Genomic DNA, 25,440 nt, shown 5'->3' on the forward strand with positions numbered 1-25,440 from the left:
ACTACGCGGCTCCACCATGACTCCCAGTTCAACGTAAGCCCCCCCCCGTCCTATCTAGCCTTCCCGATTGTCAGCACCAACACTGAAAGCTTGTCGTTTTCGTCTTCGCAGCGACCTTGAAGCGATGGACCCGGCCGTGCTCGAAGTTCCCTACCGCAAGTCGGGGCAGGTAAATCGTCGCCCGATGCACCATCGCGTCATGGGCACGCTCTCCATCGCGGCCGTGACGTACTTCTTCGGGTGTGGCGGACCTCTCGGATCGGAGCCGATAATCTCGTCGACAGGACCGGCGATCGGACTCCCAGCCATGGTGCTCTATCCGCTGCTTGTGATGGGGCCGTACGCCTACATCGTGGTGGAGTTATGTTGTGCTTTCCCAGAGGACGGTGGGTTTGCAATATGGGTGCTTAACGCCTTCGGGCCGTTCTGGGGCTTCCAAGTCGGCTACTGGTCGTGGATGGCCGGCATCTTCAACACGGCACTCCTACCGGGGTTCTTGTTGCAGATCCTGAGCGACTCGTACGGCGTCTCCATCGAACCCGGCGTCGCCTGTTACGCCACGAAGACAGCGCTTGCTGTCCTATTCACTATGCCGAGCGTTCTGGGCACCAAGGTGGCGTCGCGTAGCTGTGTGATTCTGCTCGTATGTGTGTTGGTGCCGGTCTTGATTTTCACAGTCTGGGGGTACTCCCGTGCACGCGACTACGAAGATCTGAGCGAAGTTCGACACGAGAGCATTGAGCTCCACGCAGGCGACAACATTCAAGTGGGCGAGAAGGCGATTGACTGGGCGCTGTTACTCAATACGCTGTTTTGGAAGTACGACGGGATCAACATCGCCTCTGTGTTCGGCGGTGAAGTAGCGAACCCCGCTGGTATCTACTCGCGCGCTGTGACGTTAACTGTAGTGCTGACGGTACTGACGTACTTGGTGCCGATGCCAGCGGCGATTATTGTGGACGACCCCAACTGGACCTACTTCACCCGAGACTCCTATCCTCAGATTGCCGCGTCTATCGGTGGGCCCGTGCTCAAGGCGCTATTTGTCTTCTCTTCGTGCTGTGCCGCCGCGGGGTTGTTCATATCTGGGGTCTTTTGTGAGGCATTTCAGCTAGCAGGAATGGGCGAGTCGCAGCTACTCCCAGCCTGCTTTGCGTGGCGAAGCACTCAGTTTGACGCTCCGTTCGTATCTATCGGTATCACAGTCGTTTTCACGATCGCGCTGCTGGGCGTGGACTTCGACGACCTGCTTCCGATGACCAACGTGTTCGCCAGCGCGGTGCAGCTGATGATCATGCTCACTGCTATTCGTCTACGCAAGCTACTGCCGTACATCCCTCGTCCTACGAAAGTCCCCGGCGGCAAACGTGTTCTCGTAGCGCTCGCCATCCTCCCGACAGCCATGCTCGGTTACATCGTCTTCGACGCTTTCTCCAACCTCACGTCGGCGGCGATTATATTGGCTTTCCTCGTCCCTGGACTCGGCTACGGGCTCTACGGAGGCTATCAAGGCCAGGCACGTGAATTTGTGTGCGCTTCTTTTTACTAACGAGGCAGCAGCTTCATGAGTATCAAAGTGTGCTAAACGTGTACTAAGCATGGTGAACTATTGGTGCTGCGGATTACCTCTCGCTTCGTTTCGTTTCTTTCTCGTTTTAACCCTTGGTGAGGATTCATTTCAGTCTACTAGGCTAGCTAACGGCTTACCTTCCGGGTTGAGACCTGCAGGTTTTGGCGCACGGTATTCTTGCAGCGTGACTACATGTAATGCCTCCAACATCGTGATTAATCGAAAGGCAAGCGAGACCGTCGATGAAAGCCAGCGTTTCACGGAAAGTGTCCAGCTTCCGTTGATTTAGTCACAAACGAATTTGCCCTCTCACAAATAATTCTTCATCATCCAGATATGATCATGGCCGCCGGATTCGAGCAAGTCTTTGGCACTCTTGAAGCCGGGATAGTAAATGATCGTCGCGTATTTCCTTAGCAGTGACATTGAATGCTCATACCGGAAGTCGAATGGAGCGCCAGTACACCACCGTGTCATGGGGACGTTTTCGATTGTGGCCGTCACATATTTCGTCGGTTGCAGTGGGCCGCTAGGATCGGCGACCATCGTTTCATCTACGGGGCCAGCGATCAGTCTTCCGGTCTTCCTGTTCTACAGTACCCACTTTTTCAGTGACGGGCCCATATGTCTTCATTGTTGCAGAGCTATTGTACCGGCCAATAAAGTTTGTACCGGGATTTGTAACATGAGCGGTTTCTGGGTCATAACTTTATCAATATTTGTCGACCAAAACCACTACCGCCCACAAAATGACCCCACGGTTCTTGTCGTTCTAGCATACTACATTTCATCGCAAACACGTTTGTCTAGCGATGTATAGTTCCCGGACAATATTGCCAGCAAATCCAGCCTTCAATACATCATCAACAAAATGGTACCATAATTGAGGCTAGAAGCCAAGTCTAAAAACAAACAGCAACGCAGCATTAAACTACAGCGTTTCAGTTTCGTAATGAGCGCACGTAGGCTGATGTTGGGCTAGTATTGGCACCAGGAAAGCTTCTAGCCTGCCAAGACTTTGCTTCGGAGTCTTGTTATCAATAGGTGCCGTTAACACTGTAAGATATTATGTTCGATACATGGGTACAGGATGGGAAACTACGAAATTAACAAAATAACCTGTGATATATTATACAGGGGATTTGAATTTGTCCTGATCTGTTAAAATAATCAAACCTGGCCTTCGACGTCAACGTGATTGCCTGTCCCATGGATCCAGATGTTTTGCCGTATGATTCACGGATTGAGAATCAAATTACATTACACTTTAGATTCGCAAGTTGCCTAGCTAACTAATATGTTGTATCTGAGCTCCAATTAATTCGCGCTTCATAGTAACCGTGCTTGAAAGTCGCGCCTCCGATAGTATACAGGCTGTCGCCCATAAATTACCGGGACACTTTCCAGTAAAGATTGCGCTTGACGGGACTTGATAAAGCTTGGCCCAAAAAATTTTTTGTAGTAAATTTGGGGGTCATAGGGACCCTGGACGCTCATGGAACGTAGGCCCTATGCTTGTGGAACGCTTCCGTCGAAATGTAGGGGTTTCCTGGATAATAGAAAAGCCCAAAAGGCTGATCTTCGGGGAATTGTGAGGCTCTTTTCGGTTGGTAGGCTTCCCGACTGAGACTGGACCTAGCATTGCGCAGGTAACCAGAATGGGTTTTATATCTGTAGTTTGGACACGGCTGGCAGGTCGTGCGTCAATATCGAGAGTTTTGAGTCTTCGGACTTGAAGCTTGAGGTAGGTAGTCTTGCGTGTGTTGCTATTGGATCTGTGATCAGTATTTTCCGTTCCGTGGACTCTGTCTGCTTCGAATGGTTAGCTTTCCCAGTCTAGGTGGCAGGAAGGATTCCATACTACGTGATGCTAGCGAACGAAAAGAGACTTGTGGTTGCCTGAGAAAAATTGCCTCGCTTCGGCTGGAGGCGGAGAGTTGACTGATGAAAATCTGCTTTTGAGGATAAATCCAAAAAAAAGGATAAATCCAAGAAAGTGCCCAAATCGAGATGATGCCCAAACGCGGGTGTGTTGAGCTTGACTTGTCTTGCTCTCCCGAATATAATAAACAAAAATCCGTTGAATGGTGATAAAGTATAATGCGACTTGCATTCGCAAAGGAATAAGCATTGGCTCACAAACGACTTCGCAATGCCGAAGCAAATTAAAGTTTGAGTGAACCAAGCTTAAGCCCCAAGCTTAAGCCCCACGCACTTCCATACTTCCGAAAATCCAAAGTCATAGAGCCTGATTAAATCCAAGCTTAAGCCCACGCACTTCCATACTTCCGAAAATCCAAAGTCATAGAGCCTGATTAAATCCAGGCTACACCACCAATATATCCGTGGTATAATAACTCCGGAATATCCAAAAAGTATTCCATAACAACCGAAAAAATTATTCTTGGACAGGGGACAGCCGCCGGTGGGATTCCAATCGAGAGGCGCCCGCTTCATCCAATTCATCAACAGAGTTTGCTTCATTCGCAGACTGTGTAGCAGGTAAGACTGTTGCCGGCAGTGGTAGTAACTGTAGGAGCGCCTGTAGTTGCCTACACTTGTTACCAGAGTGACGCAGACTCTTTTGCAAGAGCTCATCATAATAGCGGCGTACATGTAGCTGGATAACAGCCTGGACTTGGGCTTGGACATCCATAATGTTAGCACTTAAACCGTGAAAGCGCAGGTCGTTACGGTGCATCCACAGGCATCGAAAAATCACTGCACGCACGATATGTACCACCACGAAAAGGCTGTAGTCATAGGCCTTCTTAGCGGCCGGTGTAGCAGTCAGTTTAGAGAACAGCATCGACTCCCACTCCAGCTTGTCCTCAAAAAATTGTTGTAAAGCTGGTAGCCAGGTATTCCATACTTGGATAGCCGCTGGACAGTACCAAAATAAGTGGGGCGCCGTCTCCAGTGTATCACACCCGTGATGGCAGTGAGTCTGTGCCTCGCTGCGATGTTGAAATCGATACCCCAGGAACAAGGCATTATGCTGGAGCCGGTATAAAACATCAGCGTAAACCGGCAATAAATGCTTCCCCAATTTAATATCGCGACTCCACATAGCCTCTTCCGGACAGTGTTCAACACCGAGGCGGGCAAGGGGCAAGTCTGGGGTCTTGGCTGAGCGTAATGGCTTGCGGATCTGAGCCACTGTTAAATCTTCCAAGTTGTGAGCGTCATAAACCCAGGAATGGAAGGCACCATAGTACTGGTTGACTGGGGGTCCAGCAGGAGCTTGAATTAAATAGCGGCCCACCTTGTTCAAAAAATTTTCACAGGAGCGAGGAGCAGTAATACGCCCCGGGGCGAAACGCCTTAGAAAATTAGACAGTGAGTGTTTCGTTACTGGAAGAGAACACTCAGCCAATAAATCAACCGGTCGAAAAATGCCTTGGCTCACCAAGAGAGGGAGCAGTCCAAGCGGGTTTGACGAGCCTGCGAGGGTTTTCCCTTTGTAGCCATAGGCGATATTCACGTTGTCCAAGAGCGGGGTAGTTAATTTATCCCACGCTATTTGAAGATTGGCAGTCTTGGTACGAAAGTGGGTGTTCCAAGAAAATAATACAAAGTGCCAATAAGCCCCCAGAGGCGTCCAGCGGTTCTGCTTTCGAGCCACAGCCATGTCTGGGTGGGTAGTCACCGGTGCATATAATATATCAAAATCTTGGCCCCAGGGTTGAATCGCAGAATTGAAAAGCTGTATAACTGGATCCGCCCAAGAAGGAATATTCTTACCCAGAGATTTTCTGGCCGCCTTAATGACATGGCAGAGCATGTGTAATTGCAAACTTCGAACCATATCTTCCACAGGGGTAATACCCAAGCCTCCCACACCCGGCGGTAAATACCACCAATCTCGGGGTAGCGCATTCGAGTATTTGTCTCGACACATGAAGCGGGCGATTAATGAAGCCACCTTATCCTGAAATCCAGTCGGGGGAACGTGGCATACACTGGCAGAGTACCATAGTATCGGGAGAATTATCTGCTGTAGTATCACAGCTTGCCCTCGAAGCGTGCGTGCACGGTGAAGCCATAGTGAACACCGAGTCTCCATTTCCACAAGTAAATGTTGAAGGCGATCAGCGTCCGTCAGATTTGGCCCGTAGTAAATGCCTAGTAATTTCGTACAGGCATCGTTCCCAATAACAATAATGCCCAGTGCTTCCAATGATAGCCTGAGTGCGTCAGTAGTTGCCGTCCACGGACGAAAGGGTAGAATCACCGTCTTGTCCGTATTAAGGCGCATACCCGAAGCTTCACAAAATTCTCCCACCAATTTTAAGAACTCGGCAGTGTGAGTTAAATCGTGAAGCAGTCCGGTGCAGTCATCTGCAAAGCTGATAATTGAGTGAGTTGACGTCCCGCTGCGCAACCCCTTGTTACCAATTTTGGCCCGTAAATAATTCAGTAATGGCTCAATAAAGAGTACGAAAAGCGCCGGTGATAGTGGGTCACCTTGGCGAACTCCAGCGCCTAGTTCAAAGGGTTGTAATGGTCGCCCATTGAACATTAGGGAAACCAGGGTGCCCGGAAATAGCACCCTTACCCAGCGCCGAAAAATATCACCAAAACCAAAGTGCATAAGGACCATATCAAGTGCTTCCCAAATGACACTGTCAAATGCCTTTGCAAAATCCAACAAAACTGCCCCCGCCGGCGAGTCCTCGTCTGAATATAATTGTTTCAGAGCTTGGAAGCGCAGGTGGGCATGGCGGATATCGCGCCCGGCAACGAAGCCATACTGGTCAGAGTGTAGGAGTCGATCCAGGATGTCTCGGAGCCGGTAGGCCATAATTTTAGGCCCCAGCTTGGCGTCCACATTAAGCAGCGAAATTGGCCGGTAGTTACTGGGGAGCTTGCGATCGCCTTTTTTGTATAATAGCGATACTTGCGCCCTTCGTTGAAACTTGGTCATTTTGCCTCGTTGGAGTTGAGCCGCATAAATCACCTCCATAATACGGCTCCAAAGGGGTATATCCGTCTTATAATACTCGAGGGGTAAGCCGTCGGGACCCGGAGTTTTGCCCGTGGCAGTATTAGAGATCGCCCAGTGAAATTCATGTGCAGTGAAGGGGCTGTCCAAGTACGCCCGATCCTCCGCCGTAAGCCGAGTCTTCGTATAGTTTAAGATTTTAGCGAGTTTGAAACTGTTCCACTGTGGCTTGCGGTGGTCAAATTCCTTCGACGGCGAACAATAAATTCCAGACCAGTACGAATTAAATGCTGAGCATGTTGGTTGGAGATCTTCAGCCGTGTCCACAGGAATGGGCGTCTTGTGGAGTACTTGGGGAGGCCGAAAAAAATATTTTGAACATCGCTCTGAGTCCAGCAAATCCGAGTTAAATTTTTGCTGAGACGCAAAGTGACCTTGTTCTTCCAATTGAGCCTTGAGCTCATTTTTAGCAGCCGTCAACGGGTCAGAAAAATCTGCCTCCGGATTCTGAGCCTGGAGATGTTGGAGCTCATTCACCTTTAAATGGAGGTTTTCAATTACCCTCTGGCGCGCATTCTTTTTTTCCAAAAATAATTCGCGAAGAAAAATTGAGTCAGTCCGCTTGTGCTCGTCTAAGAGGCAACCAGGGTTATAGTGTTCCCAGCCAGGCGCTCGAAGGGAGTTAGCGAGGGACTCCAAGGATTTTTTTAAGTAGTCTTGGGCTTCAGGCAATTTAATAACCCAGGCTGGGCACTTCCACGGCGCCCTTCCTGGTGGCTTGAAACAGCTTGACCCAAGCTGAAAACGGATTCCGGCGTGGTCTCCGATCCCACTTGTGTTTTTAAAATCATGGCGAATGTCTTGGAAAATTGAGTTGAATAACCTCGAGTTCACCAAAACAAAATCAATCCGTGAGCATCGAGGCGGACTGGTAAATTCGCATAAATCTGGGTTTTGGAGGCGCCAAGCATCCACCAAATGTAAGGCACCCATCCATCCCAGTAACGCTTCCCGCCCTTGAACTCGGTTCCTGTCTTCATGTCTTGCTTGATCCAATTGGCTCGAAAACACAGTATTGAAGTCTCCCAAAACGATGTGATTTGCCTCATCCTCAAAAGTGTGAGGGAGGCCGGAGAAAAAGCTTGCTCTTTGACTTGGTTGGACCGGGGCATATACCACGTGAATGTAGGTAGTGACCGAGTCAACCATACCACGCACCAATAAATACCGCGACAAAAAATCGGGTGAGTGAATAAACCGGCACGTGACATCTTGGAGGCCTTGAACGGGACAGGTCGGCGTGAGTAGTAAACCCACACCAGCCTGTCCCGAGTAAGTAGTCATGTTATCTTGTGACCAAAAACTGGAATTAAGCTGTGAAGCTTTTTTCCATAAGTGTTTGGCCCGCTTGAAATTTTTGTAGCTCGTGAATTGCGTTTCTTGAATTCCCACTATGTGATAATTATTCGAAAAGTAATTCATCGAGCGTTGAGAGACGTTATTAAATCCATTCGCGTTTTGTGAGTACCCCCGAAGGGCCCACTGCACATTAGAGGCGAGTGAGTACAGTAGGGGTCACCGAAGTGGCCTGGTCCCGTAGGTAGTCAATGGTTTCGCGAAGATCCTTGGGCAGCGGGCCTGCCAAGATATTCTCCATGAGGGGTGACATTATGATCGATGCCAATGTCGAGTCATCCCAAAGTAGCCAGAATGGGTGGGTTAGTGCCGTCGCCGACTTACCCAAAAGCGCACCCATTTTGAACGGGTCAAGGTAAACGCTGGGTGCAATAATCTGCAGTGCCAGATCAAACTCAGCCAGTTTCATTTTGAGCCAAAACTGGATTCACGGATTGAGCCAATGGTGTGCTCGTATTTTAACCGATGATAGGCTAACCCTACTGGAGCCCTTTCCCCAAACTTTTGGCCAGCTGAGAGCGTTTTTTCTAGCGGCTATATCTCGATAACGACGCCGAATTCGTCAAATCTGAGCCCAAAATCGGAATCTACGGGCGAAAATTACCCTTATATCTAACTATCGTATATGGAAAGTCACCATCTTCCATGTGTAAAATGACCCCTCTCTGCGGTACAAACTTTATTGGCCGGTACAATATGTTGCGCGTTTCCCGAGGACGGAAGCTTCGCCTTCGGGCCGATTTGGGGCTTCCAAGTCGGCTACTGGTTGTGGATTTCTGGCATCTTCAATACGGCATTGCTGCCGGGCTTCATGATAGTCTAAGTGACTATTATTCCTCAGGCATCCTCACACGCTGTCAAGCTGCGCTTGCGGTTATATTCACGCCCCCCTTTCTCGTAGGGACTCGACTAGGATCACAAGTGCGAAGTCTTATTAGCCTGCATGCTGCTGCCCGTGATGGTGTTCACCGCTTGGGGATACTCTCTCGCGCGCGACTTTGGTTTTTTTTTTCGAGGTTCGACATGAGACCGACATCATCCACCACGACCTTGGCGACGACGAGCAGGTCGGAGCTGTAGAAATTGAATGGACACTACTGCTCAACACGCTCTTGTGGGCCTCCGACGGGATCAGCATGACCTCGGTGTTCGGCGGTGAGGTATCCAACACGGCACGTGCGTACCCGCGGTCCATCGCGTTCGCTGTTGTGCAGACGTTGCTGACCTATTTGGTGCCCACACCTGCCGCCATCCAGGATGATGACCCCAATTGGACGTATTTCACGCACGACTGGTACCCGGCACTCACCGAAGCGATCGGGGACTCGGTGTTCATGGTGTTCTTCGTGTTTTCGTCCTGCTGCTCGGTCGCAGGACTGTTCGTGTCGGCCATCTTCTGCAAGTCGTTCCAGCTCTCAGGAGCGAGTGACGTGAAGCTCATGCCTCACTGCTTCGCGCTACGCAGCTCGAGCTTCGATGCTCCATGCGTGTCCATCGGGGTCACCGACCTCGTGCCCATGGCCAACGTGTTTGCCGGGGCCATGCAGCTCCTGACCATCCTCACCGCTATTCGCCTGGGCAAGCAGCAACCTTATATTCCTCGACTCGTTCGCGTCCCTGGCGGCACGCGCGTGCTCGCCGCGTTGGCTGGCCTGCCGACGGTCGTGCTCTGCTACATCGTCTTCAACACCTTCTGCAGCTTGACGTCGTCTTGGTGTTCCTGCTAGTTTGGCCAATACGAGTAACGCCACACCCGCGCGCCGCGCAACCAGCTCGTAGCGCGCCTGTAGCGCTACGGTGTCCGTAGCATACTTGACGTTGAAGCTGCTCGTCGATTAATGTGCCGTAGAGGTTACTATAGATGTCAATGCATTTGCGTTCACTCTCGCCGCGGCGAAGGCAGCGTTGTGGATAGCGGCTTCTCCTTATCACGCTGCCTGGTCAGGACACTGGTCAGGGCTGCTCCTCCTCGGCCTGCGTCGGATTCACTTCAACAAGGACAAGACCACCTGAGGGCAGGATGGATCACCAGCGAGATTTGGCCGTCCTGACCAAGCGCTCATCTGCCTCGCGCTTGGATACATCGCTCGCCAGGCTTACGGGAGGGCCGCAGCATGCACGCAATACGCGTTACGCCTGTCTAGCATATATGTACTCACTGTGGCGAAGTTGCTTCCCACGTTCGCGGTGCAGTTCGCTATTGCCACTTCCACTGTGCGTGGCCCACCCTCAAAGTCGCACAGATACGCCTGGTCTCCACTAGCGGAGACCTGCTTTCCCTCAGTCGCCGACGCGCCGGCAACGGACATCCACCCGATCGCCACCACCATGAGCACGAGTGCAAGCTTCCCCATTGCGCGCGTCCAGCTGCCGTCGGTCTCGCTGTCGAGGCTCGAACAGCGCGCACTCAATCGCATGATCACTTGCATGCTGCAGCACACGGTGCGCGAGTTCGACCAGCACACGCACGCCAACGGCGGAGTCGTGGACACCTCCCGGTGGAAGGCGGTGGGGTCGAGAGACGACGTCCGAGTCTTTCGTGAACGCGAGGCTGGCGCCACGAGCGCGGCGCTGGCCTTCACGCTGGAGAAGACGGACGTGCTGCCCCGAGGCTCCACCGTCGCACCGCTCGCACCTCCAGGCATGTTGATGACGGGCCTCACACGCGGCAAAGTGGAGAACGTCATGGACGCGGTGTGTAGCAGATCTCAGCAGGACTTGGCACTCGTGCTCAGCTTCATGCACCGTGGGGACGTGGTCGACTGCGCCGTGCTGCACACCATCGAGGCGCCGACGGAGACCGACCCGTTCCACTTCCTAGGCATCAAGTACTGCGTCCGCAAGGCGCCTGCTGCAGGCGCGAAGCACCGAGACGCCGTGTATCTCGAGTTCACAGGCTACACGGAGACGGTGCGGGGCGAGCGACTGGGATTCCACCTCATGCACTCGGTGGAGCTCGCCGAGTTCCCGACGCTAATTGCCCGCAACTCCGAGCGCACGCTGCAATCCGCGCGCTACTTGTATCGCCAGCAAAGTGAGGATGTCGTGGAGGTCTTCATGCAGGGCAACTTGGACATGCCCGGCGTTGCGAACGACGCGCTGTTCGGTCTCGCAACGCTGGTGGCGTGTGCGGAGGCGAAGCGGCTGACGCAGATGTGGAAAGCTCAGCAGATCCGCAATCGCAGGCAGGAACAGCGCAAGCAGCAGTCGAGGCGGGCATCGACGGCGTCGGAGTGCAGCATGTGTCGGCAGAAGAAGAAACTCATTGGCGGCGCGTCGCTGGCCGCGTGTGAACTCTGCGCGCAGGTTATTTGCTCGAGGTGCCACACAGACAAGAAGGTGTTCGAGTTGGACGCGAACGGGATCCTCGGCAAGTTCAGGAAGGTGTCGGTATGCAAGTGCTGCGTGCTGGCGGCCAACAAGGCGCCCTCGCAGCCGGAAGAGCCCCGAATGCTCATCGTCATGTCCGAGCATATCCAGCTTGATCGCGAAGGCTCACGTGGCCGACGTCGCCGTGGAGCTTCATCTTCAGGTAGTTCGGGGTCGCGTTCTCGCTCGGATTCGAGCTGCCCGTCGGCATCTTCCGAGGAGTGTACGTCGGCACCGCAAGCGCATTGCAAAGGTAGGAACGAAAGCGTGGCCACCACTGCAAGCACGATCAGCTCCAGAAGCTATCGAGAGGGTCCCGTCGAGCCAGCGCCTCCTATGGGCATGCACGCTCGTGTCCGCGGACATCAGCTGGTCTATGCTATCAACGACCAGCAGGCCGAGCTCCAGCAGCAGCGGCGGCGGGCTCATGCTGTCAAGACATCCCAGTACGCGGGGAGAGCCAACGAGCAGCAGCGGCAGCAATTGACTCTCCGCGAGTACCAGCGGATACCGTTGTCCGAGGCGCCTCCGAGGCTTGGGCAGCAGCACGCTCTCGTGTCACGCTCGCACCGGGACTACGCGTTGCGGCGCGTAGCGTCTACCGGCTCCACCTTCACGTCTTCCGACGCGGACAGCTACAGCTACCAGGCAGCTCATCCGAACGACCTGCTCGCTCGCATGGTGGAGCTGAACCGCGTGGCCGAGTCCACGTACAACACGACGCAGCAGAACGGCATCTACCTCTCGCAGCAGGTGCGGGCGAGGAGGAGGACGTAGGCAGTAGAATACCATCTAGTTAATAGCTGTACATGTACCGGTAGCATGGTAACTAAGGCGAAACGCATGGACACTCCAATTGTTATATGCATCGCAGGCAGGACGTGCTTCTGCTCACGCCGGAACCAGCAGCGCTTTGCCGGTGGTACGGCGGGCCCAAACGATGCAGTGCAACGTGTCCAAGTACAAGTAGACCGCGTTGCCGTTGAAGTCGAGATCAACTTCAAGATCGCGACCAGAAAGCCCCATCGAAATGCGGGCATCAGCAGCGAGGTGGTCCAGATCATCGCTGTTGATGCACGCAAGTGGAGGCGGACCGGTGGCTCGGGCTCACGTGGTGGTGAGGTGGATGGTCTTCAGCGGGAAGAAGTGCCCCCTTCCTGGGAACCAGCTTGACCCGCTGTCCCTGATCGCTTCATGGAGGAATGAATGCCTCGCCATCATCGTGGAATCCACGGTGGATAGCCTTGGATCCCTCCTTCCCTGCGTCCTCCAGTCCTCATCACGGTGATGACCACCTTCCGATGCAGAGAGAGACCATACCCTTGCTGTAGCCGAGCGGCCATTTGACGGAGCTTTGACGAGCTTTGCGGGTAACTCGCGACGATTACGAGCGACACCTGAAGGTGAAGGTGTCGGGGGCCGAGGCCGAGCAGCTCCATGCGGCGGCGAGCCATGCGGAACAGAGAAGGCGAGTGAATCCTGCGCACGCGCAGATAAGGGCCCCCCCATCCCACGTCGATAACCATCTGCGCCCCGATCTCGCTAGCGCCCGCTTTTCTCCTCGCGAGGCATTCAGCGCGACTGTCCCAATTGCAGACCCACCGCAACCACGGCGGACGTGCAGGCCTAGCTGCAGGCGCTTCTCCAGCAGGACCTCGCTGGCATTCCTTCGAACACGACTGCCTCTTCGAGGGAACGCGCGTGGCCTTCTCATCTCTGTGCCCCGCTCTCTTGTGTCGGTCTCCGGCAGCCCAGGCCAGGCCACTCGTGATCGATCGCGCGACCGAAGTTATTGCTGCGGCGATGGCGCCAAGCTTCCCGTTGTCCCGGCTGCTGCTGCCCAAGGTCAAGGTGACACCCGAGGAGCACAGGCTGGCCAAGCTGATGATGACCAGGATGCTACGCCACACGGTGCAGGCCTTCGAGAACTTCGCGTACGACGCCCAGGGCGTGGTCGACGCGGCCCGCTGGAAACACATCGGCTCGCAGGACGACCTCAAGCTCTTCAGGGAGCGCGTGGAAGGCGCGACCAGCTCCGGCCTGGCCTCGGAGCTGGGGCCCGATGCCATGCTGCCGAACAGCGACTCGGTGGCCGCCTTGGCGGCGCCGACCATGATGATGACCGGCTGCTGCCCTGGCAGCGTGGCCAACGCCATGAGCGCCGCCATCTCACAGACGCAGGACGACCTGTCGCTGCTGGTCAACTTCATGCACGACGATGTGGCCGACTGCGCCGTGCTGCATACGCTGGAGTCTCCGACACAGGAGAAGCCTTACCACTACCTGGGCTTCAAGTACTTCGTGCGCAAATCGCCGGGCGCGCCCGGCCTCGTGAAGCACCGCGACTCACTGTACATCGAGTACAGCGGCACGTGCACGACGCGGCAAGGAGAGGTGCTGGGCTTCGTCTTGCTGCACTCGGTGAACCTGCCCATGTTCCCGGACCTGACCAACTACAACTCCATCCGCGCGCTGCAGTCCGTGCGCTACTTGTACCGACAGCGCAGCCACGAGGTGGTCGAGGTCTTCATGCTCGGCAACCTCGACATCTCGGGAATGCTGATCAAGCCCATCGCCGACAAGCTCGCACAGATCACTTTGTTCGCGCTCGTGCAGCTCACGGACTGCGCGGAGGCGAAGCGGCTAACCCAAATGGTCCGGGAGCGTCGGCCGTCCGTGTTGGTGCGGTCTCGCCACCCGGATGCGGACGGGTGCCAGCTTTGCGGCAAAACCCCCAAGAAGAGTTCGTTGCTAAGCTCTAGCTCCAAGCTGCTGGTGAAGTGCGAGTGCTGCGGGCTGTTCGCGTGCTCGATGTGTCGAGATATTAAGCGGATTTTCGTGCCGAGCGCCGACCGGATCTTGGGCAAGTTCGAGAAGGTCTCCGTTTGTATGACTTGCATTGTGGAGGCCAACGAGACTCTTCATCAGCCTCCCCCGCCAGCTTCACAAGCCTCAACATCGCCGTTAGTCCTAGCTCAGCAGCGCTCACACTCTGCATCAAGTGGAAGTTCAGGTAAGCGTCGTGACAGGAGTCCGCAGCACAACACAGACCCCCTCAGTGCCAGGTCCGACAGGAGCGTGTCGGCTGCTGTGGCCTCAGTCTCAGCCGCAGTAGCTAACAAGGAAGTCGGGGCCCCTCGCTCCAAGGCATCGTCCTACTCATCCAGCTCTTCGGTTGGCTCCTGCTCGTCGGCAATTGCGTCGACGCCAGTATCGCGCGTCAGCCCCGTCAAGTCCGGCATCCCAGCTCGACAATCTTCGGGAACGCGTACACACACGGGAAATTGCCGCTATGGCAAATTGGACCGGTCGCCACAAGTTCGCAGGAGCCTCACCGCAGACGCTGCATCTGCATCGGTCTCACCCATGCGGGCGCGAAGAAGGCAATCCAATGTTGGGACGGACTCCTCTGCGTCGCCGAAACAGTCCGTCGTCCGAGCCAACAGCCCCGGTAAGCCTCCAGTGCCGGCCTTAAGCTCGTCGCCGCAAGGTAGACATCGAACGTCCGGAGGCTCGACGAGCAGCAGCAATCGGTCGACGCACTCACATTCGGCAGGAACTTCGCCTCAGGAGGCGGTGTACGCCCGCCTGCAGGAGCTGAACGACGTGGCGGAGCAGACCAGCGCGTACGTGACGTCCCAAGGCCGTCGCATGTCGGCCGAGAAGTGCTAGGAGCAGACAGGAGCTGCCGGGCGCAGTTGGTCAGATAATATTATTCTTGCTTTCAGATTGACGTGCCGATGACCACGAAGCAGCTTGAACTGGGTCTTCTCCATTCGCCCTTGAGCATCGTTTCGGTGCTAGGGTGAGCACCAAGCTGGCAATCATGCTGCACGATACGTGTCGAAGCCATGCCGCTGGCAAGAAACTTTTGCCCGAGTATCTTCTTCGGTCTGATCGGCGGTAAGCAGTGTCAGTGTGGCATCCGCGCACTGCACTGACACTGTCAGCGCACTGTGGATGTCGCTGTCACTGACAGCGCCAGTGACACGAGTTGCACGAACTTCTTGTGGTGCACCTTCGTCTGATTAGGTCGGCCGGCGGCGGCGTCTGCCAGTGTCCACGAGGCACACACGGGTATCCTTAATAGACTGCTATATGTCCACTTCGCAGCGTTTCGCTGACCAACCGCTGCAAAGTTGCAGCCCTCTCGAATGTCAAACCCCGCTGTTCATTGCACTCGCCCGGCGTACCATCGGGACTCAACAAACCGTCGCAGATTGTTAGCAAAACTGTCAACGAGAAAGCGAGTGGCGCTGGCCGGGAAGCGTTCATATCGCGTGTCTTCTGTTTGTGGGAGGCGAAAGGGTTGGCTGCATCTTGGACAGTCCAACCGCAGCAGGCAAGTCCAGGATGCGATTAAGTTGGGATGGCGGCGAGCTCGAAATCGTGTGGAGCGCTTTGATCACGGCGCCTCTCTCTGCTCGGGTGTGACCAGGCTGCAGGCTTGGGACAGACCGGCAGGATACACTGGCCCCGCTCGGATTCACCTTTTTGACTTGGTTCTGCTGGAGCTGGCCAGAGCTCCTGCGTTGGTTGGTGCAGTTTCCCCATCCCGAAGCTATCATCCCGCCCTCGGATACACTGGTCGCACCTTGTCCATGCAAAAATGAACCGCGTGCCACCCCGCACGCCAAACCACCGATCATCCCGCGGAAGTTGTCTTGCTCTTGGAATGGGGGCGCCGTGCCCTGTGCATCGGCCTGCATCTGATCCTGCTCTCGCGCTTTCGGTGCTCACGGTCTCACTTCTTGAATCGCCGGCCGCAGCAACAGTGATCTCGTTTTTCGCCGATCGCGCTGCTGCTCGAAGGTCACCACCGCCATGAGCCAGCGGTTCCCGATTCAGTCCCTGCCCCCGCTCGAGGTGAGCGAGCTGGAGCATCAGGCCAGCAAGCAGGTCATGCAGCAGCTCCTGGCGCACACCCTCCGCGAGTTCGAGTTCCATTCGTACCACAACAGCGGCATCGTCGATGCACGGCGCTGGAAGCCGCACACCTACCGCGACGACATTGAGCTCTACCGCGAGCGCAAGACCGGCGTGACCGGCAACAGCGTCTTCAGCTCGCTGCGCCACTGCAGACTCGACCTTCCGCTCTTCTCGTCCACCATCGAGACGCTGGCGTCGCCCACGATGCTGCTTACAGGTTACGGCCAGGGCCGCGTCGAGGACGCCATGAGCGCCGTGGTCACCGAAAGCCAGCACGACTTGGCCCTCGCCGTTAAGTTTAAGCACCAGGACGTGGCCGACTGCGCCATCCTCAAGACGCTGGAGCCGCCGACGCAGTCGGAGCCCTACCACTACCTGGGCTATAAGTTTTTCGTGCGCAAGTCGCCGACTGAGGGGTTATTGTTCAAGCACCGCCACAGTGTCTACCTCGAGTTCAGCGGCATCACGCGCTCCAGCAAGGGCGAGCAGCTCGGCTTCCACATCATGCACTCGGTGGAGCTGCCGCAGTTCCCCGACCTGAGCGACTACAACTCGATCCGCGCGGTGCAGTCCACGCGCTACATCTACCGGCAGAAGAGCACGCACGTGGTAGAGGTCTTCATGCTCGGCAACATGGACATCTCCGGCCGCATGCTCAAGCCGCTGGCCAACATGTTCACGGTCGACGTCTTCTTCGGCGTGACGCGGTTGCTGGAGCTGGCCGAGGTGCGCCGCCTCTCGCAGATGGCGCGCAGGCAGCGCAACTTCGGGGTGAGCACCGCCGTGCTGGGCAGCGCATCAGCGTGCACCGGGTGCAACCGCAGCGACTTCAAGCACAAGATGCCCAAATGCCACCTGTGCGGCAAGACCACGTGCAAGAAGTGCGCCGTCACCAAGCGCGTCTTCGTGGGCGACGACATGGGCATCCTCGGAGACTTCGTCAAGGTACCCGCGTGCAGAGCCTGCGTGCGCCGTGCCAACACCGGCAGCTTCGTATCCCCGCACGAGCGCGTGCTGCGAACTCCCGACGACAAGCTCAACTTCGACTTCCGGAAGCCCAAGGTCGCCTCCAAACCAAAGATGTGGTCGAAACCTGCCGAGACCAAGCGGTCAGAACTGCACCCCACAACTCGTCGCGAAACATACCCGTCGGGATCACCGTCAAAGCCGGAGCCTCTCCCTGGTCAATACTCGTCCAGCGTACCGATGAACTCCAAGTTCGACCAGCAAGAGGACGAAGACATTGTCGCGCCTCGCCTCAACCGCCGGTGGACGAAGCCTACCCCGACGGACAAGTCCTATTCCGACCGCGGCTTCCGCCACATCCAGGCTGAGCCCCCGGCCAGGCCTCGCGCTCGCACGCGCGTGTCCATCCCCGCCCAAGGTGACGGTCTCATTTACGGCGCTCCGCCCCCGAAGACGAGAGCGAGTGTCGACCCGCAGATCCCGTCGACCATGTCGCCGGCTGAGCGCGCCATCATGACTCGGCTCTTCGAGCTGAGCAAGATTGCCGAGGACACGTCCGCGACCGCGCGCCTCAACGGCATCTACTGTGAGCAGCACTGGCGCGAGGAGCTCAAGATGGAGGTGGAGGCCAGTCGCTCCCAGGTCCGTCGCAGGCAGTCCCGTGACATCGTGGGTCTGAGCTAGTGGTTCATTGAACTGTCCCTCATTGGTAGGGGACTGGCAAGACCTGGATTGAGGGGAGGACAAGCAGAAGAGCAGAAGTATGTACGTTAGGCTAGTGTGAATTGATACTTATGACGGGCTCCGGGCCCAAATGAATTTATGGAGTTGCAAACCACAGCAAGAGCCCGAGCATTTCATGCGAGCAACAACGTTCATCGAAACAATGCTTGCCATCCATCCACGGTCGGTGCCAAGGACTCCTTGCTCGTGACCTCCTTGGCAAGGAGGTCACGAGCACGGAGTTTGTCGGCACCGTGCCTGCGTGCGCCAGCGTGGCGTAGGACTTTGGCGGTCTAGTCGAAGCGTGGCCAACATCCGGATGCTGCTTCAGCTTTGGCCGGCGTTGCCGCTCCTGACACGAGACCGGTGTGTGGTGAGGCTGTGCATGTATCCGCGACTGCCAATTTGAATCCGTTGCGTCCAAGTGCATGTTGCGCAGGCGACGCCGCGTCGTCAAGCAGATTCGCCGGCCAGATGAGTCTACGATCGCGCTGGCGGGCGATCAGCGCCTAGACCAGATGGATTCACTTCAGGTCAGACTCGAAGGTCGCGGCCAGCACTGCAGGCATGGAGCGGTCTGCCACACGTGACACGTGCAGACGAAAGCCTCACGCGCCGTGACATTTGGTACATCGCTGCTAGCTCTGCATGCGCTATGCTAGGTAGGCACGAAAGCTGGCGGCCGCCAACTTGGCGAGAGCGCGGCATGCGGTTGAAGACCTTCTCGACGGTGCCTGCTAGCCACCAAGGTCTCCGCTAAGATCTCGACCGCATATGGTCTCCCCATGGCATGACATCAATCAAATAGCCTGCCTCCTACTCTACTGGTAGCCATGCTACGGTGCACGTCTGTCCGTCGGACCGCCACCAGTTGACGGGAAACTGGTGTGCAAGCCTGCACGTCAAGCTTCGGTGACTCACTCGCGCCAGTCCTGCACGCCACCGATCAGTACGCGCCTGCCAGCTTGGTTCCGAACGCGGTCTCGCTCGACCCGCCTCATTCCTTGAGCTGCCGCGGCGAGCGCAAGCAAGCTGACCAACATGGGCAGACGATTCCCGATCCCCAGAGAGCACCTGCCCAAGCTCCGCGTGAGTCAGCAGGAGCACCAGACTGGCAAGCAGCTCATGGCCGCGTTGCTGGCGCACACCGTGCGCGAGTTCGAGGCCTTCGCTTACGACCGCAAGGGCGTGGTCGACTCCAAACGCTGGAAGTCGCAGTACTCGCACGACGACATGAGCATGTTCCGCGAGCGCGACGTCGGCGTCACCAGCTTTGAACTGGCCAAGACGCTGCGCCACTGCGACCTGAAGAGCCCGACGTTTGCATGCACGGAGGCGGCTCTGACTTCGCCGACGATGATGTTGACGGGATGGGGCCCCGGACGCGTCGAGGACGCCATGAGCGCCGTTGTCACCGAGAGTCAGCAGGACTTGTCCTTGGTCGTCACCTACATGCACCAGGACGTGGCCGACTGCGCCATCGTCCACACCATGGAGCACCCGAGCGACGACGCGCCATACCACTTCCTGGGCTACAAGTATTTCGTCAAGAAGTCCCCGACCAACGCGGTGGTGGTCAAGCACCGCGACTCGCTGTACCTCGAGTACTGCGGCATGACCACGTCCCGCACGGGCGAGACGCTCGGCTTCCACCTCATGCAGTCCGTCGAGCTGTCGCAGTTCCCCGACTTGACGGGCCACAACTCAATCCGGGCCCTGCAGAGCTCGCGCTACCTGTACAGACAGAAGAGCGACCGCATCGTCGAGGTCTTTATGCTAGGCAACATGGACATCTCGGGCATGATCGTCAAGCCCATCGCCAGCATCTTCTCCGCCGGCACGCAGTTCGGCGTAACGCGGTTGCTGGACTTGGCCGAGGTGCGGCGGCTCACTGACATGTCGAGGAACCGCCGACGCTATCGCGACGTGTTGTTCAGTAACGCCGTGGACCAGTCCAGCTCCCAGTACTCGAACGCTCCCACGTATGTGGCAGGGGAGGGCTGCACCGTGTGCAAGCGTGGGAAGCCGAGCAAGCTGGTGGAGTGCCATCTCTGCGGCCAAGGCGTGTGCCCTCGCTGCCGCTCGACTAAGCGAGTCTGGGTGAGCGACAGTGCCGGCATCTTAGGCAGCTTCCGCAAGATCCAAGCGTGCTCGAAGTGCGTCATGCACGCGAACACTGGCACGTACGAGGCACCGGCTGACCGTGTGCGATCGCAGCGGTCGTACCAAAGCAGTGTCAGCACAGACCTGAGCGACAATGAATTGAACTCCAAGTCGTCGTCAGAGGAGAGCGCAACCAGCACTAACGCTAGTTTCGACGGAGTGTTGTACGATGATGCAAAGGTGTCGTCTAGGCGGCAGCAGAATCCGCCCCAGGTCAAGGTCCCTAGTCGACGGAGGACAAAGACTCCTCCCACACCACAGACCCCTGTCACGGGTCGACGCTTTGTCCACCAAGGCGCTATAGTCTACCCGGGCGCTGCGGAGATCGCGGCCCCCTGCACGTCACCAGAGTTTGAAGTGCCGAACCAGTTGGGACTTCGTCCCCCGCAGTCCGCGCAGCAGTCCCGGTCGTACTCGGCCACAACGAAGCTGCCATCGGTGGATGACTCCGGATACTCGTTGTCGGTCGGGTCAATCCCCGCAGAACCAAAGGCCAGCAAGATGCGGAAGCAGGCATCCGACGGCAGTTTGTCGGATCAAATGGCGATGATGGCCAGGCTGATGGAGCTCACCAGCATGGCTGAGGCGACGTCCTACACGACGCAGGCCAACGCGATTTACCTCGCCCAGCAGATGAAGCAGCAGTTGAAGACGCAGACCGCAGCCGACTGGAGGAGGAAGTGAGCGAACGCAAGCGATCTTCCTAGTGCATCGGACAATAGTATGAACCACGAATGGTGTCGTTAATATATAGTGATAGGCTTAGTCAAGCACTAGTACGTGTAGTTTATTCACAGCGTTCGAGCTGATGAAGTCTCTGCCATTTGTATTCGTGCCAAACAGCTACAACTTAGTGTGTGCAAGTCAAGTCGACAAGACCAGACAGACAACGGTACACACAGTATTCAAGTGATGTGTATGTAAAGGTCGATGCTCATTGAGCGGCTCAAGTTGAAGACCTTCACGCCGAGTCCGTCCAAGCTTCTGGCCAAACGCCGACACTCTTCAATTGCAGTGGTGGGCATCGACCTCAAGATCAACAGTACCATTTCTCGGCGAGAATGAGAGCGCCTCCGCTGGGCTTGACGTCGAAATTGACTCAATGAATAGGCGCCGTTGAAGCTGTCTCCTTGAAGTCTCGTGCTCTCGTCTGGAGACGAGCGCGTTTCGGTGGTCGCGCGCTAGCCAGTCCACGGCGGTCCGGCTAGTCTCCATTGTCGCCCCGCCAACTTGGCCATGTTGCAAGCAGACAGTGCTGCTCATTGCTGGCCAGCGTCTGGCCGACGCGCGCGATCGCAAGGCGCAGGTGGCGGGTGTCTAGTGGATGCCAGGCTATCACTTCGTTCCCTCTGGAGCCTCGCGAGGCCTCAACGAGCGCAACGGAGACCATCAATGTTCACCCAGCGCGCCGACTTGTCTGCCTCGGCCGCGCATTGCTTGCAGGTCAAGCTTTGGCGCCTCTACTGTGTCCGCCGGCGGTGCAGCGCGCCTTTGTTCGCTGCAGATGATCTAACCAACAGTGCGTCGCGGCGTTGGCCGCCACGCCAGAAGCAAGCGCGGGCCTGGACGCGCAAGTCGCTTTGTCCAGCACTGGTGATCATGGACGCTCGTTCACTCGACCATTTCCTGCTTGTAGCTCGGGCCAGTGTTGTCTGACAAACCGACGAGTTGGTCGCTGGCTTTTATCGACGAAATGGGGCGCCGTGACTTCCCTTTGTCACGCCGCGACCTCCCGGACTTCACGCCCTCGCCCGAGGTGCACCAGGATTGTAAGGACTTGGCCACCAAGCTGTTGGCCCACACCGTGCACGAGTTCGAGCGCTACGCGTACGACGAGTCCGGCGTGGTGGCGCGCCGCCGGTGGAAGGCCAAGTCCACCAGGAATGACATCACTCTGTACCGCGAGCGGGACGGCGGCTCCATGGGCATGATGCTGGCCGACTCGCTGCACCGCCTCGTCGAGAAGCAGGAGATCTTCTCGCCCACAGCAGCGACGCTGATCCCGCCGACGCTGCTGCTGGTTGGCACACGGCAGGGCTACGTGGAGAACGCCATGAGCACGCTGGTCACGCTGTCGCAGGACGAGCTGGCGCTGGTGGTCAAGTTCCTGCACGGCGACGTGGCGGACTGCGCCGTGCTGCACACCATGGAGAGCCCGGGCCCGACCAAGCCCTTCCACTTCCTCGGCTACAAGTTCTTCGTGACTGAGTCGCTGACCGACGCGCGGCTCATCAAGCGGCGACACAGCATCTACCTCGAGTACACGGGGCTCACGCGTTCGCGGACGGGCGAGGTGCTGGGCTACCACCTGATGCAGTCGGTGGCGCTGCCGCAGTTCCCCGACCTGTCGAGTCACAACTCGGTCTGCGCGATGACGTCGATGCGCTTCATCTACCGCCAGAAGAGCGAGGGCCTGGTCGAGATCTTCATGCTGGGCAGCATCGACGTGTCCGGCTGGCTCATCAAGCCCATGGCCACCATGGTCGTCGAGGACGTGACCTTCGGCATGACGCGGATGCTCGACTGCTCCGAGACCAAGCGCCTCACTCAGATGGCGTGCGAGTTCCAGAAGCGCAAGAAGGACGAGCGCATTGGCAGGAGACCCGCGCGCCAGACGTCGCTGGTCAACAACTCGAGCTGCTCCGTATGTCGGCGCGAGCGCAAGAGCGGCTTCGGAGGCGTGCGGCTCGTGCCGTGTCTGGTCTGCGGGCACGTGGCCTGCTCACGCTGCCGTGCCAACAAGCAGATCTTCGTGACCAGCAACGACGGGCTGCTGGGCAAGCTCGTCAAGGTACCCGTGTGCAGCGTGTGCATCATGACGGCCAACATCAGCTACTACGAGCAGCAGTACCGGGCCCAGCAGAAGAGCAGCTCGGGCGAGGAGATGGCGTTCCAGCCCATGCATCTCTCGGATCGGTACGACCGCGAGGACTCGCTCAGCATCTCGAGCTCGAGCAGCAGCAGACTGCGGCGAGATGGAGGCTCCAGCTCTTCCAGCGATTTGATGCGCTACTTCAGCTCGGCGAGAGAGCGAGACAACTCGGCTGAGCCCCCGAGCAGGCAGACGGAGGCAGAGCGATCCGGACGCCGATGAAGCAGGCGTATGACCACCAAGACCAGCAAAGCAAGCACCTGCAGTAGTGAGCGTGCGTTATCAATGTAACCAAGTGATGAATGGAGCTATATGTGCGAGAGAGCTTGTGCAGTAGTGCTGTGATAGACCACCAAACACGATTTCTCGCGGTCTCCACAACGCGAGGCAGTCGGACTCCGACTCGGAGGTACAGCCAACAGGAACAGGAACTTCCTGTCAGGAAGCACTGCATCCTTCACCACCCCGACTCGAAATCCACAACCCGCGTGAGAGCGAGCCAAAGCTTCCGAGGTGGCTGGCAACGGTCTCGCTCTGCGTGCTTTGGGGCAGACGCTCAACGATAGCCATCGACTCGCACCGAAACTGCGTGCGTCGAGTGTGTCAACTTGTCACCAAAGTGTCCGCTGCGACTTCAACGACTCGAGGTCGCGTGCCAAGCTGGACTCGCCGGGGCCACACGCAGGTCTCTGTATGTCTCTAACCCAGCCGAGCGAACTGTTCGGACCAGACCGGAGGTGTCATCAGTCACGACACCGCTCAGGCGAGAGATTTGGCCGATTGCGCCGGGGCGTGACTGAGTGAGCCATTCCCGAGCACTTCACAACTTGTGCGTCGGCTGTCAAGCTGCAGCAGCAAGTACAGTACTTCCTTCAGCCATGGCTCGGGATCGAGAATTCCCGCTGCCCCGGGACATGCTGCCGGACCTGGTCGTGAGCCAGCGCGACTACGCGTCCTGCAAGGACTTCAGCGCGCGTTTGCTGGCGCACACGGTGCGCGCGTTCGAGCACTTCGCGTACGACCGACTGGGCGAGGTTGACACCAAGTTCTGGAAGACGCAGGCGACCCGAGAAGAGTTGACCGTGTACCGAGAGCGACAGGCCGGTCGAGTGAGCGAGTCACTGGGCGACTCGCTCCACCGCTGTGCTGCAAGGTCTCCGCTCTTCTCCGTGACTCCAGCAGCCATCACGCCAGCCACCATGATGCTCACGGGAGTTCGCCACGGCTTCGTGGAGAACGCGGTGAGCACGCTGGTGACCAAGTCCCAGGAAGAGCTGGCGCTCGTGATCAGGTACCTGCACGGCGCGTCGTCGGACTGCGGCATCCTGCACACCATGGAGCCGCCCACGGACGAAGACCCCTTCCACTTCCTCGGGCTCAAGTACTATGTGAGCCAGGCAGTGGGGGACCCGCGGCTGTGCAAGCGCCGCCACTGCGTCTACCTTGAAGACAGCGGCTTCACGCGCACCCGCACAGGCGAGAAACTCGGGTACCACATCATGCACTCGGTGCATTTGCCGCAGTTCCCCGACCTCCGCAGCCGCAACTCCATCCCGGCGCTGATGTCGACGCGGTTCCTGTACCGACAGCGCGAAGAAGGCATTGTGGAGGTGTTTATGCTGGGCAACATCGACATCAAGGGCCTCGTCGTCAAGCCGATCTCGCTCCGCTACGCGGTGGAGACCGTGTTCAACATGACGAGGCTGCTGGACTGCTCGGAGACCAAGCGTCTGACGCAAATGGCTCGTGACTTCCTATGGCGTAAAAAGCAGGAGCGTCGCTGGGGAGGCAGCCCGGACTCGGACTCGTCCCCTGTTAACGACCCCAACACGTGTAGTAGGTGCGAACGGGTCGGCAAAGACGGCGGTTTGGCAGCTGTCAATGTGGTTGAGTGCTTGGTTTGCGGTCGCAGTGCCTGCACGAGGTGTCGATCGTCCAAGCAAGTGTTCGTGAGCAGCAGCGACGGACTGCTAGGCCGGCTGATCATGGTGCCTGTGTGCACTGGCTGCATCCTGAATGCCAACACGAGCTTCTTCGACGTCCTGAAGTCTCAGCGGCGCGGGCGCGCCAGAAGCTCTCGCTTTGGGCGAGAGACTCTCGCCTATCGATCCCCCAAGACCAAACGCCGAGGCCGCAGCACAGGAGCAATGAATACAGCAGTACGCGGTTCGTCTGTCGATCGTAGACAGCGACATACTTCGTATTGCAAAGAGGACCGGACCCTATCGACACCAGAGACGCTAGCGTCGAGCCCCGAGCCGTGCGCCTCCGCAAGACAAACGTGGGTCACCACGCCTCGCGGCACCGGGTTGATCCGGTTGACGCCGAGAGAAGCCTCGATCACGATCGAAGAGCGGAAGCCCGTTCGCCGCTCGCGCTCAAAGCCGCCTCCCGTGCCGACAGGGCCACCTCGACTTAGCCGTATTCGATCCGGCTGAGGCATGTACCATGACTGAAGCCTATTAACTAATTTGAACTCGTTCTTCT

General features: G+C 57.1%; 8 protein-coding genes across 9 annotated transcripts; all 8 read left to right on the plus strand.

Moving 5' to 3' along the window:
• Positions 1–124: 124 nt before the first annotated feature.
• IUM83_13027 (Amino Acid-Polyamine-Organocation (APC) Family) lies at positions 125–1,549 on the plus strand (the record flags this gene model as incomplete). Its single annotated transcript, XM_067937681.1, has 1 exon — positions 125–1,549. The coding sequence occupies one exon, from the start codon at positions 125–127 to the stop codon at positions 1,547–1,549; it is 1,425 nt and encodes a 474-aa protein (XP_067795785.1).
• Positions 1,550–9,067: 7,518 nt separating this feature from the next.
• On the plus strand, positions 9,068–9,658 carry IUM83_13028 (Amino Acid-Polyamine-Organocation (APC) Family; the record flags this gene model as incomplete). The annotated part of the gene is made up of 1 exon (XM_067937682.1): positions 9,068–9,658. One exon carries the CDS (start codon positions 9,068–9,070, stop codon positions 9,656–9,658), a length of 591 nt encoding a protein of 196 aa, XP_067795776.1.
• Positions 9,659–10,259: 601 nt separating this feature from the next.
• Positions 10,260–12,077, plus strand: IUM83_13029 (uncharacterized protein; the record flags this gene model as incomplete). The annotated part of the gene is made up of 1 exon (XM_067937683.1): positions 10,260–12,077. One exon carries the CDS (start codon positions 10,260–10,262, stop codon positions 12,075–12,077), a length of 1,818 nt encoding a protein of 605 aa, XP_067795777.1.
• A 1,026-nt stretch (positions 12,078–13,103) lies between these two features.
• Positions 13,104–14,972, plus strand: IUM83_13030 (uncharacterized protein; the record flags this gene model as incomplete). Its single annotated transcript, XM_067937684.1, has 2 exons — positions 13,104–14,177; positions 14,727–14,972. 2 exons carry the CDS (start codon positions 13,104–13,106, stop codon positions 14,970–14,972), a joined length of 1,320 nt encoding a protein of 439 aa, XP_067795672.1.
• A 1,152-nt stretch (positions 14,973–16,124) lies between these two features.
• Positions 16,125–17,879, plus strand: IUM83_13031 (L-2-hydroxyglutarate dehydrogenase; the record flags this gene model as incomplete). The annotated part of the gene is made up of 1 exon (XM_067937685.1): positions 16,125–17,879. One exon carries the CDS (start codon positions 16,125–16,127, stop codon positions 17,877–17,879), a length of 1,755 nt encoding a protein of 584 aa, XP_067795666.1.
• A 1,080-nt stretch (positions 17,880–18,959) lies between these two features.
• Positions 18,960–20,765, plus strand: IUM83_13032 (uncharacterized protein; the record flags this gene model as incomplete). The annotated part of the gene is made up of 1 exon (XM_067937686.1): positions 18,960–20,765. The coding sequence occupies one exon, from the start codon at positions 18,960–18,962 to the stop codon at positions 20,763–20,765; it is 1,806 nt and encodes a 601-aa protein (XP_067795665.1).
• Positions 20,766–21,774: 1,009 nt separating this feature from the next.
• Positions 21,775–23,175, plus strand: IUM83_13033 (uncharacterized protein; the record flags this gene model as incomplete). Of its 2 annotated transcripts, XM_067937687.1 has the most annotated exons (2): positions 21,775–22,813; positions 22,887–22,900. In XM_067937687.1, 2 exons carry the CDS (start codon positions 21,775–21,777, stop codon positions 22,898–22,900), a joined length of 1,053 nt encoding a protein of 350 aa, XP_067795663.1. The 2 variants fall into 2 exon arrangements, with proteins under 2 accessions (XP_067795663.1, XP_067795664.1); XM_067937688.1 differs by having other exon boundaries at positions 21,775–23,175.
• A 656-nt stretch (positions 23,176–23,831) lies between these two features.
• On the plus strand, positions 23,832–25,391 carry IUM83_13034 (uncharacterized protein; the record flags this gene model as incomplete). The annotated part of the gene is made up of 3 exons (XM_067937689.1): positions 23,832–24,793; positions 24,866–25,119; positions 25,189–25,391. The coding sequence occupies 3 exons, from the start codon at positions 23,832–23,834 to the stop codon at positions 25,389–25,391; spliced, it is 1,419 nt and encodes a 472-aa protein (XP_067795671.1).
• Positions 25,392–25,440: the final 49 nt, after the last annotated feature.

Source organism: Phytophthora cinnamomi, assembly GCF_018691715.1.
Source record: "Phytophthora cinnamomi strain GKB4 chromosome Unknown Contig19, whole genome shotgun sequence".
Classification (NCBI taxonomy): Eukaryota; Oomycota; class Peronosporomycetes; order Peronosporales; family Peronosporaceae; genus Phytophthora; species Phytophthora cinnamomi.